This window comes from Sitophilus oryzae, unplaced genomic scaffold (assembly GCF_002938485.1).
Source record: "Sitophilus oryzae breed Bouriz unplaced genomic scaffold, Soryzae_2.0 scaffold_1111_pilon_pilon, whole genome shotgun sequence".
Lineage (NCBI taxonomy): Eukaryota > Metazoa > Arthropoda > Insecta > Coleoptera > Curculionidae > Sitophilus > Sitophilus oryzae.
This window is the reverse complement of record NW_022145740.1, coordinates 2,292,833-2,305,346: the sequence shown is the minus strand read 5'-3', so window position 1 is coordinate 2,305,346 and position 12,514 is coordinate 2,292,833. Positions and strand designations below refer to the sequence as shown.

General features: G+C 29.4%; 1 protein-coding gene across 1 annotated transcript; it reads right to left on the bottom strand.

The window, feature by feature from the left end:
* Positions 1 to 1,790: 1,790 nt before the first annotated feature.
* Positions 1,791 to 8,466, bottom strand: LOC115882056 (S-phase kinase-associated protein 1-like). The gene is made up of 2 exons (XM_030899883.1): positions 8,076 to 8,466; positions 1,791 to 2,265 (listed from the first exon to the last, which is right to left on the bottom strand). Exons 1-2 carry the CDS (start codon positions 8,305 to 8,307, stop codon positions 2,009 to 2,011), a joined length of 489 nt encoding a protein of 162 aa, XP_030755743.1. The 5' UTR covers positions 8,308 to 8,466; the 3' UTR covers positions 1,791 to 2,008.
* Between the last annotated feature and the right edge of the window lie 4,048 nt (positions 8,467 to 12,514).

The following is a 12,514-nucleotide window of genomic DNA, read 5'->3' as shown; positions in this document are numbered from 1 at the left end:
TAAAATACAACACTATGTATTTTTTTAATAAGCAAGCAGATTTAAATGCTCTTTCAAACTATATTAGGGTTTCCTATACCTATCTGGCTCAAATTTTGAATAAAAAGCGATTTTTCAATAAAATTGTAATCAAAGATGGCTGGTGTCGCCATGGCAATTTTCTAGTGACACTTAGTAGCTATTTTCAAAATCGACATTAGTTTATGGACTATTTATAACGGGTTATTTTTATTTAATTTACCTACAATAAGGTTAATAAGTAAGTATTTATTATTTTATTAAGAAAAATGAAGCAATATCTGCTGGCAGAAAGAATGGATATTTTACTAGTGGTTTTATTTTGTGAGGACAATTGCTTGTTGGCCTAAAGGGTTTATGCTCAAAGATATTCAAATAGGAATTTTCTTAACAAGCGTTCCTTTGAAAAACTACTTTTTCTATTTCGCAGAGTTATAGTGTGGTAGGTATATGAAAACCCTATTAGGCAGAAACCTGTCGTTGGAAGTGAAGAAAATAAATTTGCCTTAATTGGCTCTTTTATAAAAAATAAATATATTTTACTTTACTATTTTTTTAATATATCTACAAATCATCGTAATATAAATCAAAGAACTACTTCTATATTTTTCTTGATAAAATAATAAATACTTACTTATTAAACTATTGTAGGGTAATTATATAAAAGTAAACTATTATAAATTTAAATAAAGTCCATAAACTAATGTCGATTCTGAAAATAGCTACTAACTGTCACTAGCAAATTGCCAACCAGCCATCTTGATTGCCATTTTATTGAAAAATCGCTTTTTATTCAAAATCTGAGCCAGATAGGTTTGTATATATTTGTATATACAAATATATATATATATATATATTTGTATTTTAAAAAATACATAGTGTTATATTTGAAATAACGAAGTTTCTATGTAAAATAAATATTTAAAATGGTACAAAAATGTAATAATATACATTATATACCATTTAAAAAAAATCATCTCGATCCACTCACACTTTTTTGAGCCACCATGTAGAAGTTAAAATATTTTCCTGAAAATATTTACATACTTTTAAGTTTGCACTCAAACAAAATTCACAAGTTTTTTATTCTAGAAGCTACAGATGCTCGACGCATTATTGCCGGACCCTGTATATGTGTTTGTATTTTTTCAATCAAGCAATTCTTACTTAATATCCATGTATCGGGTACATCTCAAAAGTGGCTCACCCCTATAACTTTGTTATTTTTTTAGATAAAAAAAAAAGAGATTTGTTATGTTATATAGTATATAACATAAATTAAGGATTGATTGGCGTATTGTATTCAATTCTTTCCAATGACTTCAGTTCGAACCACCCTGTATATAGTCATTTTCCAATCAAAAGTTGTAATCATTTCCAGTGAAACAGGAAGTGACCGAAAATAATTGAATACGTCAATCAATACTAATTTATGCCTTATACTAACATACCAAATCTCGTTTTTTATCTGAAAAAATAAAAGTTATAGGTGTGAGCTTTGAAACGCACCCGGTATACTAAGTAAAATTTTGTAAAAATTACAATTAAAATATTTACTCATATCTTAACAATTTACAGCTTTACATACTTCGCTCTGTAAAACGAGAGGACGTATGATAGTGCCAGTCTTCTAATTTTTTTTTAATTCACAGGTAAATTGAAATCTTTTCATTTTTAAGAATGTCATCTGTCGACTTCATTCTATTTTTCTGGTGGACCAATAAGGTGACCTGTGGTAAAATTTAGTATTTCTTTTATGAAAATAAAGAAAACATATTTTACAAATTTTATTTCGCAACGCGAATACAAAAAAAATATTACACAGTTGATACGAGTAACTGCGCCGATAACGTACAGACAGTATTACATAAGCAGCTACTAATCCTAATATAATCTGATCATAATTTAGTAAATATCGGTTGATAGCTTTAACAAAAAAAAGTGAAAAAGATAATAATTTAAATCAAAACAAATACACAAAGTTCATGAGCTATTTCTCTTCACACCATTCATTTTCTTTTCGAACCTGATCCTCCTCGGAGGCTGTAAAATCATTCTTAATATTGAACGTTTTGCGAATTTCGTCAGGCGCTTTGCCCTTGATCATATTGGCAACAGTTTTGCAGGTGACATCTAGCAGGCCTTTAATGTCCAGATAATTGGCGGCTAAAATCAGTTCGAACAGTGTTCCTTGATCGACTTTCAGGAAATCAGCATCCCACGATGAAATGTCGTCAGTCCTTTTTTCTATTAATAAGAATGGTAATAATTAATACTAAAACTAAAAATCGTCCTTCCTTAATAAAAAAAAACTGTATACACCCTATCAAAATAGGCCAAACCCTATCAAAGTAAAAACATAATTTATTTATATTGTTTTATTACCGTCTTTGAGAAAGATCCAAAAATATAATTTCAATTAAAATGCAATTTTTCAAAATTTCTCACATTTTTAATGTTTTATCGCACATATTTTGTTAGATATTTAATAGACATTCATATTCCAGTATCATCCGAGATGGCGGACGAGGATGACGTATCTCATCCCGTCCCGCCTAATATTAAGTTAAAAAGTTATAGCTATCAGTGTTGTGCTAAAAAAGCTTGTAGCTCCATTAATTGCATATTGTGTGGAAAGGTCTATCATGTTAGTTGTCTTTTGAGAGACTATGATAAATTTAAAATAATAGATAAAAGTACTATTATATGTTGTGGTAATGATGACATAACCTCAAATACCAATATAGATTTAGACTCCGAATGTGATATGGGTTTGCTAAAACTGCTTCTCAAAAAAGTAATACAAAACAAGAATAAACTAGCTTTAGAAAATGAAAATCTCAGAAGAATGATACTAAAAGGTAATAATAATCCTTCCAATGATCTAACTAGTCATGTCACCAATGAAGTTTCTGTTACTAAAAGTGACTCAATTATCAATTTGCTCAAAGACAAAATTAATGATAAAGATCAACTAATAGAAGAAATTACAGATAAAAATAATGTCTTAAAACAAAACATAATTTTGCAAAATGAAAACCTAACTTTGATTAAAGAGAAACTAGTTAATTTAGAAAAACAAAAAAATCAAATTGAGATGAAATCATTTGCACAAGCTACGAAAGTAACCTATAACAAATTTGAAAATACCGAGATTGTACCAGCTATTATCGTCCAGTGTAACAAAAAAGAACAAATAAACAATGTGCACAATAAAACTAAACAGTTATTAACAACAAACAAAAATATCCAATATAATAAAATAACAAGAACTAAGGATAAAATTATCATCAAATGTAATAGATCTATGGATATTACTGAAACTAAAGAACTACTAGGGTCAATTTCTAATGATGAAATTTCTGTCGAGGTTGAAAAAAAGAATAACCCAAGAATCAAAGTGATAAATATTGATTATGATTTGGGAAATGAAAACATAGAAAATATAAAGGAAGATATCTTAATACGTAATGATCTGAAAGATGAAGCTGATAAATTTGACATTGTGTATAAATACTTAAATGAAGACAATAAAATATGGACTATTATAGTTGAAGTAAGTTCATATTCTTATGCTAAAATCATGGATACTAAGAAACTTTATGTTGGAACGAATAGATGTCCTGTGTTTGATGATTTCAACTTAAACATATGTTACAAGTGTTCAAAGTATGGTCATAGTAGTAAGAAATGTAGAAATAATGAAATATGTGGTTATTGTGCTCAGAATCATTCGAGCAAAAACTGTCAACAAAAGGACGACACTAAATGTTCTAATTGTATAGACTTTAATAATAGATATAATCAAAATAGGCCGATCAACCATGCAGCTGGAAATAGGAATATCTGCCCATCTTACAAAGCACTTCTTGGTAAATGCATCGCTAAAACAGACTATCCATATAATCCACTCAACAACACAAGTACTATCATAAGTAAGAAGGCAACAAATATTGCAAGAAATAATAATGGCTCTTAATTTGGATTTTCTTGATAACATACAGAAAGATTTGATACATAGTGAAGAAAGCTGTAATGATGTGGAAGCTTTCAATAGAAATGTAAATAGTAATGATAATATAGTACTAAATATAAATATTAGGAGCATAGATGCTAATTTTGAAAGCCTAGAAATTTTTGTTGCAAGCTTGTATATCAAACCTTTTTATATTTGTTGTACTGAATCTTGGAACATTGTAAATAATAATTTTTATAATTTGGCAGGCTATAGAATGTATTACAATGAAAGTAAGTTAAATAGGGCTGACGGTGTTGTTATCTATATAAAAAGTGATATCATAGAGGAAACTGAAATTATCGAGGTTAATAAATTAAATATAATAAACACTTCTATCAAAATGAATAATGGTAACAACATTGAAATATCGGCTTTATATAGATCTCATAGTATAACCAAAGCTGAATTTATTTATAATTTAAAATCATATTTAAATGAAGTTAAAAAATATAGAAATCACTTTGTGGTTGGTGATTTCAACATTGATTTGCTAAAATGTGATATTTACTCGCAAGAATTTTTAAATAATTTTCTTGAAATGGGGTTTGTACCAGGTTTCCAGAACACCACTAGACCATCGAATACAGAAAATATTAGTGGGACTTGCATTGATAATATTTTTTATAAAATTGATAACTTAAATGTAAAAACTTATACAATTAAAAATACTATAACGGATCACTATACTCTACTTGTTAAAATAAAAAGAATAAACTATTTCAAGAAATAAAACAAACTAAAAATTTTAATATAAACTACAACATATTATTGAACAATGCATGTAACACTAACTGGAATGAAGTGTACAATATGAATGATCCAGATGTTGCTATTAATTTTCTAATCTCGAGCATTAAAAATTGTATTAGTAATTCAATGATTGTGAACAATAAGAAAACGAGACATAGAAAGAACTGGATTACTAATGATATTATACAATTATGTAATAAGAAAGATAAACTGTACCATGAGTGGATTAAAGATAGAAGCAATGATGAATTAAAATTAAAGTACAAACAATTTACGAATAGGCTAAGTATAATTATTAAACATGCTAAAATAAATTTTGATAAGAATCAAATTAGAAACAACGCTAATAACACAAGAAAACTGTGGGATTTTGTAAATGCTAAAATATCAAAGAAAACCAAAAAAGAAACAAAGATTGACTATTTAATAAACGAGAACAACCAAAAACTTACTGACAACTTACAGATAGTAAATACAATTAATAATTATTTTAGCTCAGTTGGAAGAAAATTGAGTAATAAAATAGTAAAGCCACTGGATCAGTCATTGAGAATGCCAAAATTAAATAAGAAAACTATATTCATAGAACCTACCAGTCCTATAGAGATTTATAATATAATTACTAAATTTGAATTCAAAAATGGTGGAGTCGATATGATCAATACTAAAGTATTAAAAACCATTGCTGATTTTATAGTAGAGCCACTAAGTTACATATTCAACTTATGCATCGAGAAATCGACTTGGCCGGTAGCACTTAAATTAGCTGATATAGTTCCCATACATAAAAGTTCAAGTAAATCTATGGTATCTAACTACAGACCTATCTCTTTAATCTCGAATATTGCAAAAATTTTTGAAAAAATTGTTCATTCAAGAATTTATAAATTTATTATAAATTGTAATATTTTATCTAAAAAACAATTTGGTTTTATTAAAAGAATAGGAACTGCAGACGCTTTAAATCATATAACTAACATCATTTATAACAAATTAGACAAAAGCAAACCAGTATTAATAACTTTTTTAGATCTGGCAAAAGCCTTTGACACGGTAGATCATGGTATATTATTGGATAAGCTTTCATGTATGGGAATTAGAGGCAAGGCCAATGAACTAATGAAAAGTTATCTTGAGCATAGAAAGCAGAGAGTTAAAATTAATGATTATATAAGCGAGAATAAAGATGTAACTATTGGAGTGCCTCAAGGAACTATCCTTGGGCCATTGATGTTTATTTTATATGTAAATGATTTATTAATTGGCATACAGGATGGTTGTATAATATCGTATGCAGATGATACTGCAATCATTGCTACTGAGGACACTTGGGAGCAAAGTATTAAAAAAATGAATGAACTACTAGATAAGGTTGCAAATTGGCTTGCACTTAATAAACTGTCTTTAAATATTGATAAGACTGTTTTCATGACTTTTGGAAATTACTCAGATAGTGTTCCTAAATTAGTTGAAATAAAAATTAAAGACATATATGTAAAAAGAGTTGATTGTTGTAAATATTTGGGTATTATTTTTGACTCTAATGTAAAATGGGATAAACAAATTGAATATCTGATTAGCAAGACTAAATATTTAATTTTTGTTTTCTATAAACTAAGAAAATACATGGATGTTGAAATGCTTAGAACAATTTATTATGCCTTCTTTCAAAGTGTTATTAGTTATGGTATTATAGCATGGGGTGGTGCTTATGATAACTATTTTACGCTATTAAATACATTACAGAGAAGAATACTGAAAGTAATCAACAACAACTCTTTTGTAATAGACAAAAATCCATTAAGTATTGAACAAATTTATAACTTAGAAGCAATAACTTTTCACTATGAGATCTTAAAAAACAAATATATAAACTCCAAAAGTATTACAAGAAACAAAAACATAATTATACCAAAAAATAGCAAAAGAATAAGTGATAAAGACAGTTACATTAAAGCGATAAAAATTTTCAATCTCTTACCAACTGAATTGAAAAATTTAACAGTGGAAAAGAAAAATTTGAAGAGAACTATCAGGTTTTGGCTAAAGCGGAATACTGATCGCCTGTAGCTTAAGTTATAAGTAATTGATCTTTATTTTTGTTTGTATTTATATTTATTTTTGTTTCATACTTCTTAGTTTTTTAGTTTTTTAGTTTTTAGTTGTTAATTTTTTAAGTTAAACCGGTCCGCGTACAGAGCTCTGTCTCTCTGCGGTTTATCATGTATTTCTACATTGTAAATTAACTGGTATTAATAAATAAATTTTTGCTATTTTCTGTTACTTATTTAACCAATTCTATATGTAAAACAGGAAAATTTGCAAAAACAAACTGGTTACAATCCCAATATGTTAGGTCATTAGGTCATGTGTTATATTGACATTTAAAGGCATGTTGCCAAATATAAATTTGGCGGGTACCCAGATTCCCAAAATAATAGAAAAGGATTTTTTTGTGATTCTCTGGTTGCCTTGTTTTCTTATGGTATGTTTAAAGCTGGTTCTAGCAACACGGTACCGTATCCCATATCCTGTTACGGCAAACTTGGCTTTAAATATTTCAATCGTCTGTTTGTTTTGAATATTATGATCTGTTATCACGCATCTGTGTATTAGCGCCTTAAAAGAACAGACAAAAAATAAGTGAAACCAAAACATTCAAAATACACTTATAGCGAATTAAGTTCAAATAATAAACATAAAACTGCTACAAAGTTAGGGTTCCATACTGCTATTGGTTTTATGACTAAGGTTTCCAAATTTCAGGATCGGATACCGACCGTTTTGAAATCCCAGGATTAGAACCTATAATCCCCTGATTAATTCATGAATTGCTTGTTATCTTAGGATGAAAAAAACAGAGCAAAATATTTTCAAGCTTTTTGAGCTCCATTTTTACAAATTTTGAAAAAAAAACAAAGAGAGCATCAAAGAAAGTTCAGAATTGTTAATCTACAATAAATTTTGCAAAAAAAAACAAAGAGACCATCAAAAAAAGTTCAGAATTATTGTTAATCTACAATCTCACAATGGGGTGTAAACAATTTTTGTGAAAAAAATGACCAGTTTTTCCAATAATTACCATTAGCACTGTAAAATATGATAAAAAAGGCATCAACAATGGCTATCAAATGAAGATCACTGTCATTTTATATGCAAAATTATATGGGGAATGCTATCGATCGTCATTTTCAAGCCAACTGGACGCCGTTTTTCTTTCGAATATACATGGAATATACGGTATCAACAAACGAACATTATGTCGTGTAGATTTTAAATGTATAGGTACCTTTACTTTCGTCATCTTCGGGTGGCGGTGGATCATCTTTGTGGAAGGTAGCCCATTGTAGGACTTTTCGAAGAATGGCTGAATTAACATTGGGCAGAGGCACTATTTCTTCCTCTTCGTCATCCATACCTAGATCTTCCAACATGGTTTTGATGGTAACCGAGCATTTAGCGGTCTCCACTTCAACGTCGAATATTTCGCCATCGGACGACTGCAGTTTGATTTTCGGCATACCTAACAAGAGTATTTCTTTAATATCGCTTCAACAAAGAACTTTTCTCTTTTGAGGAGCAATACAAAGAATAAATAAATTTTATTCTTAAAATTCGCATCCACAATCGACCAAACCTAGGAAATATTTGGACAAATGTCAAAAAATTTGACAAAACACTAAACACCAATACAGATACACAACTACGACACAACACACTAAAGTCCCTAGATAATCCCTAGATCTATAAAAAGGCCATCTAGTGAAAACTGCCAGAGGTAATTTTAGGGACATTTATTAATAATATCTTAAATAATATAAATTATGTCTTTTCTTCCAATAAAATATAAAAACAGTATTTAAATATGTTACAGAACGTGTACGGTACAGTGACTATGTACAGAACTGTCATTTTTCCTTTTTTCCAAATAGATATGTTAATACCAATCTACGTTCTCAGAATAAGATTCCGTTAATCATTAGATATGCAACCAAAGATTCATTCTGAATTTATTTTAGTTTAATTCATTTTAAAAAACAATATCAAAATATCAACTTGGGCTCAAACTGGGCTCAACTTGCAATAATTTCGGTAAAGGTGTGGATCAGGATTCGGAAAACTACATGTTACTTTTAAAAACTACATAAACTACATTACATGTAGTTAATATAGTTTATGTAGAGGGTGTAGTTTATGTAACCCTTCAAGAACGGTAAACTAATAGGATTGCTCATCCTCATAAGACGTACGTTCGCCTCTTCCCGCGCTTCAGCTGACAGTTGTGACGTCATTGTAGCCCTTGTCAAAGCCTTCGTGGCCTTGTCATGATAATGTGTATTATTAGTTGCCTATGGTAAACTTATAAAAATATCAGCTGATAAATTTTGAGTTAATTATTTTGTCAATTTTAAATGTGAAAAAGGTGTCTAAAGTTTTTAGAGCTATAGAGTGTATAAATACGTTCATTTTGCGTTGTGGATTGTGACAAAGTGAATACTAAGTGCCCACGATTTTGTTTATTAATTAGTTTAAAGCAAAATATGGAAATACTCTAAAAAGAATGCTTGCAAAAGGTGATGCTGGGAACTGCTGTTCTTAAAAATGCATTATCCGAGTATTTAATATGATTTATACAGTTAATTTTCTATACTGCATACATATAAGGTGTTTGACTAATAACCATGACAAGGGCTACAATGACGTCACAAAGCGAGTAGTTTTCGCATGTACCTGGCGGACACTTTTGGCTGAATGAGCAGTCCTATTAGGTTAACTCTGGGTTAACTGTTCTTGGATGTAACCTATGTATGTAACTTTCAAATGACAAAGGTTTGAGGTGAGGTTATAATAAGTTGAAGCTTTAAAAACACATAATGTATTTAAGAAAACAGGAGAAATATGGCTTTAAATATAATATTTACATCATATTATCTCTATTACACCTCATACAAAGGAAAATTATTCATAATATCAATACATAGTTTATTAACGTAGTTTTCATGTAGTTAATGAACGGGAAAAGACGTAGTTTTTGAAGAAAAACTACACGTAGTTAATCAGGTAAATTACGTCTTAATTAACTACTTCCGAACCCTGGTAATAAATACTTTGGCAAATAAACTATGAACCATACAAATGCAGCAAATGTTTTACAATGTACAAATAATGTATAGGTACATAAGATAATGGGTAAAATGTAAATATATTTTAAATTTTGGGGTTTGAAAATCGATCTAATTTAACAAAAAACATTCAATATCTACTAATAGTGATGTATTATTATTTGAATTCACAAAATTTATATGTATATTTTGCAAGTATCAATGTTCGAAAAATTATATTTACAAATAATACAATATTATCTAAAAAAAGGCGTCAGCGATGGCTATGAAATGAAGATTGCTGGCATTTTATATGTAAAATTATTCTAAAATGTTTGATTTTCTTGGGATTTTTAGGTTCGGGAAAAACGCTGATTTAAGTTTTCATTATTTTTATTTGGTTTAAAAAAACGTTTCGGCTAACTATAGCCTTCTTCAGTGTTGTGTCATATGAGAAAAGTAGTGTCGAATATAATCCAAAAAATTACATATACAATATAATTCACACCTCATAATGTTTACTGCAATTAATAAACTAATATAAACTTATCAAAAGATGACCACATATTTTTTAAAATTATTATTCTTAACACTAAAATTATCTACATTGACTATGGAGTACGCAGTAAACATTATGTGTGTGGTGTGAATATTTTATATGTAATTTTTTGGATTATATTCGACACTATTTTTTTCATATGACACAACACTGATGAAGGCTATAATGTTAGCCGAAATTTTTTTAAACCAAATAAAATAATGAAAACCAAATGAAAACTTAATCAGCGTTTTTCCCGAACCTAAATCCCAAGAAAATCAAAAATTTAGAATATTTAGAAACAAGGTTCAAGAATATCAAATTTTCCAAGATTGTAAAATTCTAGTTAATTATTTTATGTGTACAGTTATTTAGGGAATGTCATCGATGTTCATTTCCAAGCCAACTAGACGCCGATTTTTTCGATGATACGGTATAATCTCTTACGTAAAATGTAAATAACATTAGACCAATTAAAACAAAGAAATATGAATTTCTTAGTATTTTTAGTAACACATTTATTCTTAAAACTTAATTTTGTATTATGCAAATATACCAATTTTATTGTTATTTTATTCATATTGTATTCAGCCATCACTTAAATATTTGATATGAATTTGGAATTATAAATAATCAACACTATTCATTAAAAATTACTGAACAAAAATATATGTTATACTTGACAACTTGACATACATTATATATTATCCATATTATCAAACAAAAACACATTCTTCTTTTAAACTGTATCAGTCTTGTCTTAACAAAAATCTTTTTTAACATTTGAACTCAAAATAATGTTGCGAGCCGGTGTGGACTCGACCTAACCTCACAATATGGCCCGCCCTCGGATGACCTTAACATCGCACAGACACCGCAATGATTCATTCGTTCGAGAAGAATCGAGACCCACTAGAATGGACTCGTACATACGAGAACATTCGAAAACCTTCTCTATGCGCCTAACGATCTATGGACTATTCTAGATTTCTTTTGCTGTAGGTATAAAAGCCGGCGGCAGTGGCCTAGAGAGGGCAGTTATAAATATACCAGTGCAGTTGACGCGCTAAAATTCAAAATAAATTCTTAGTTATAAATCGTTTGTAAATAGTTCTATAAGTCTTTTATCGTTATTGTTTTTGTTAATTAGTGTTAAATAAATAGTGTTTAAATAAATTGTGACTTTCTAGTCTAATTTCCACACGGAACCGACGAAAAACGTAACAATTGGTGTCAGGTGTGGGGTGTGTGATAGACAAGAAAAATAAAAAGACGGACCATGGCTCTGAAAAAATTGTTGAAAGACTTGAAAGTGTCCGAACTGAAATGTATATTGGAAGAGAGAGAGTGCGAGACAGATGGAAAGAAAAGCATTTTGCAAGCTAGACTGAGAGACGTTTTGGTGGAGGAAGGTGAGGATCCTGACACATTTTGCTTTGAGTTGGAAGGTGACCTTGACTCGTGCCTACAAAAAATTAGAAAATAAAATGACAGAGAATTCTCAAAAATTAGACGACAACTTGAACAATTTGAATAGTAAAATGATTAACTTGGAAGAGAATTTGAATGATAAAATGACAGAGAATTCTCAAAAATTAGAAGACAGTTTGAAAGATAAAATTATGGAAAATTCCCAGGATTTAATTAATATTTTAGAGGATAAAATCATAGAAAATTCTAAAGATCTACAAGCCAGTTTCAATGACAAAATACTTAATTTAGAAGAAAGTTTAAACAATAAGATTATAGAGAATTCTACGGAACTACAAGACAAAATAACGGAGATTGAGGAAGATGTAAATAGAAAAATCGAAATTTTGAAAGAACAAATAGTCCAAAATGCCAAGAAACATCGGAGGCACCGAAACTAGTCGAAAATAAGTATATCTCAAAGTCAGTTATTAAGCCTCCACAGTTTGACGGAAAAACCGCTTGGGCCAATTATTTTTGCCAGTTTGAGGCCGCTGCGAGAGCGAACGGATGGACAATCGCTGAAAAGGCTACCGCTTTGACTGTCGCACTGCGAGGAGATGCGACTGATATCCTGCAGACACTGTCACCATCGGAACAGGGAGATTATCAGCAATT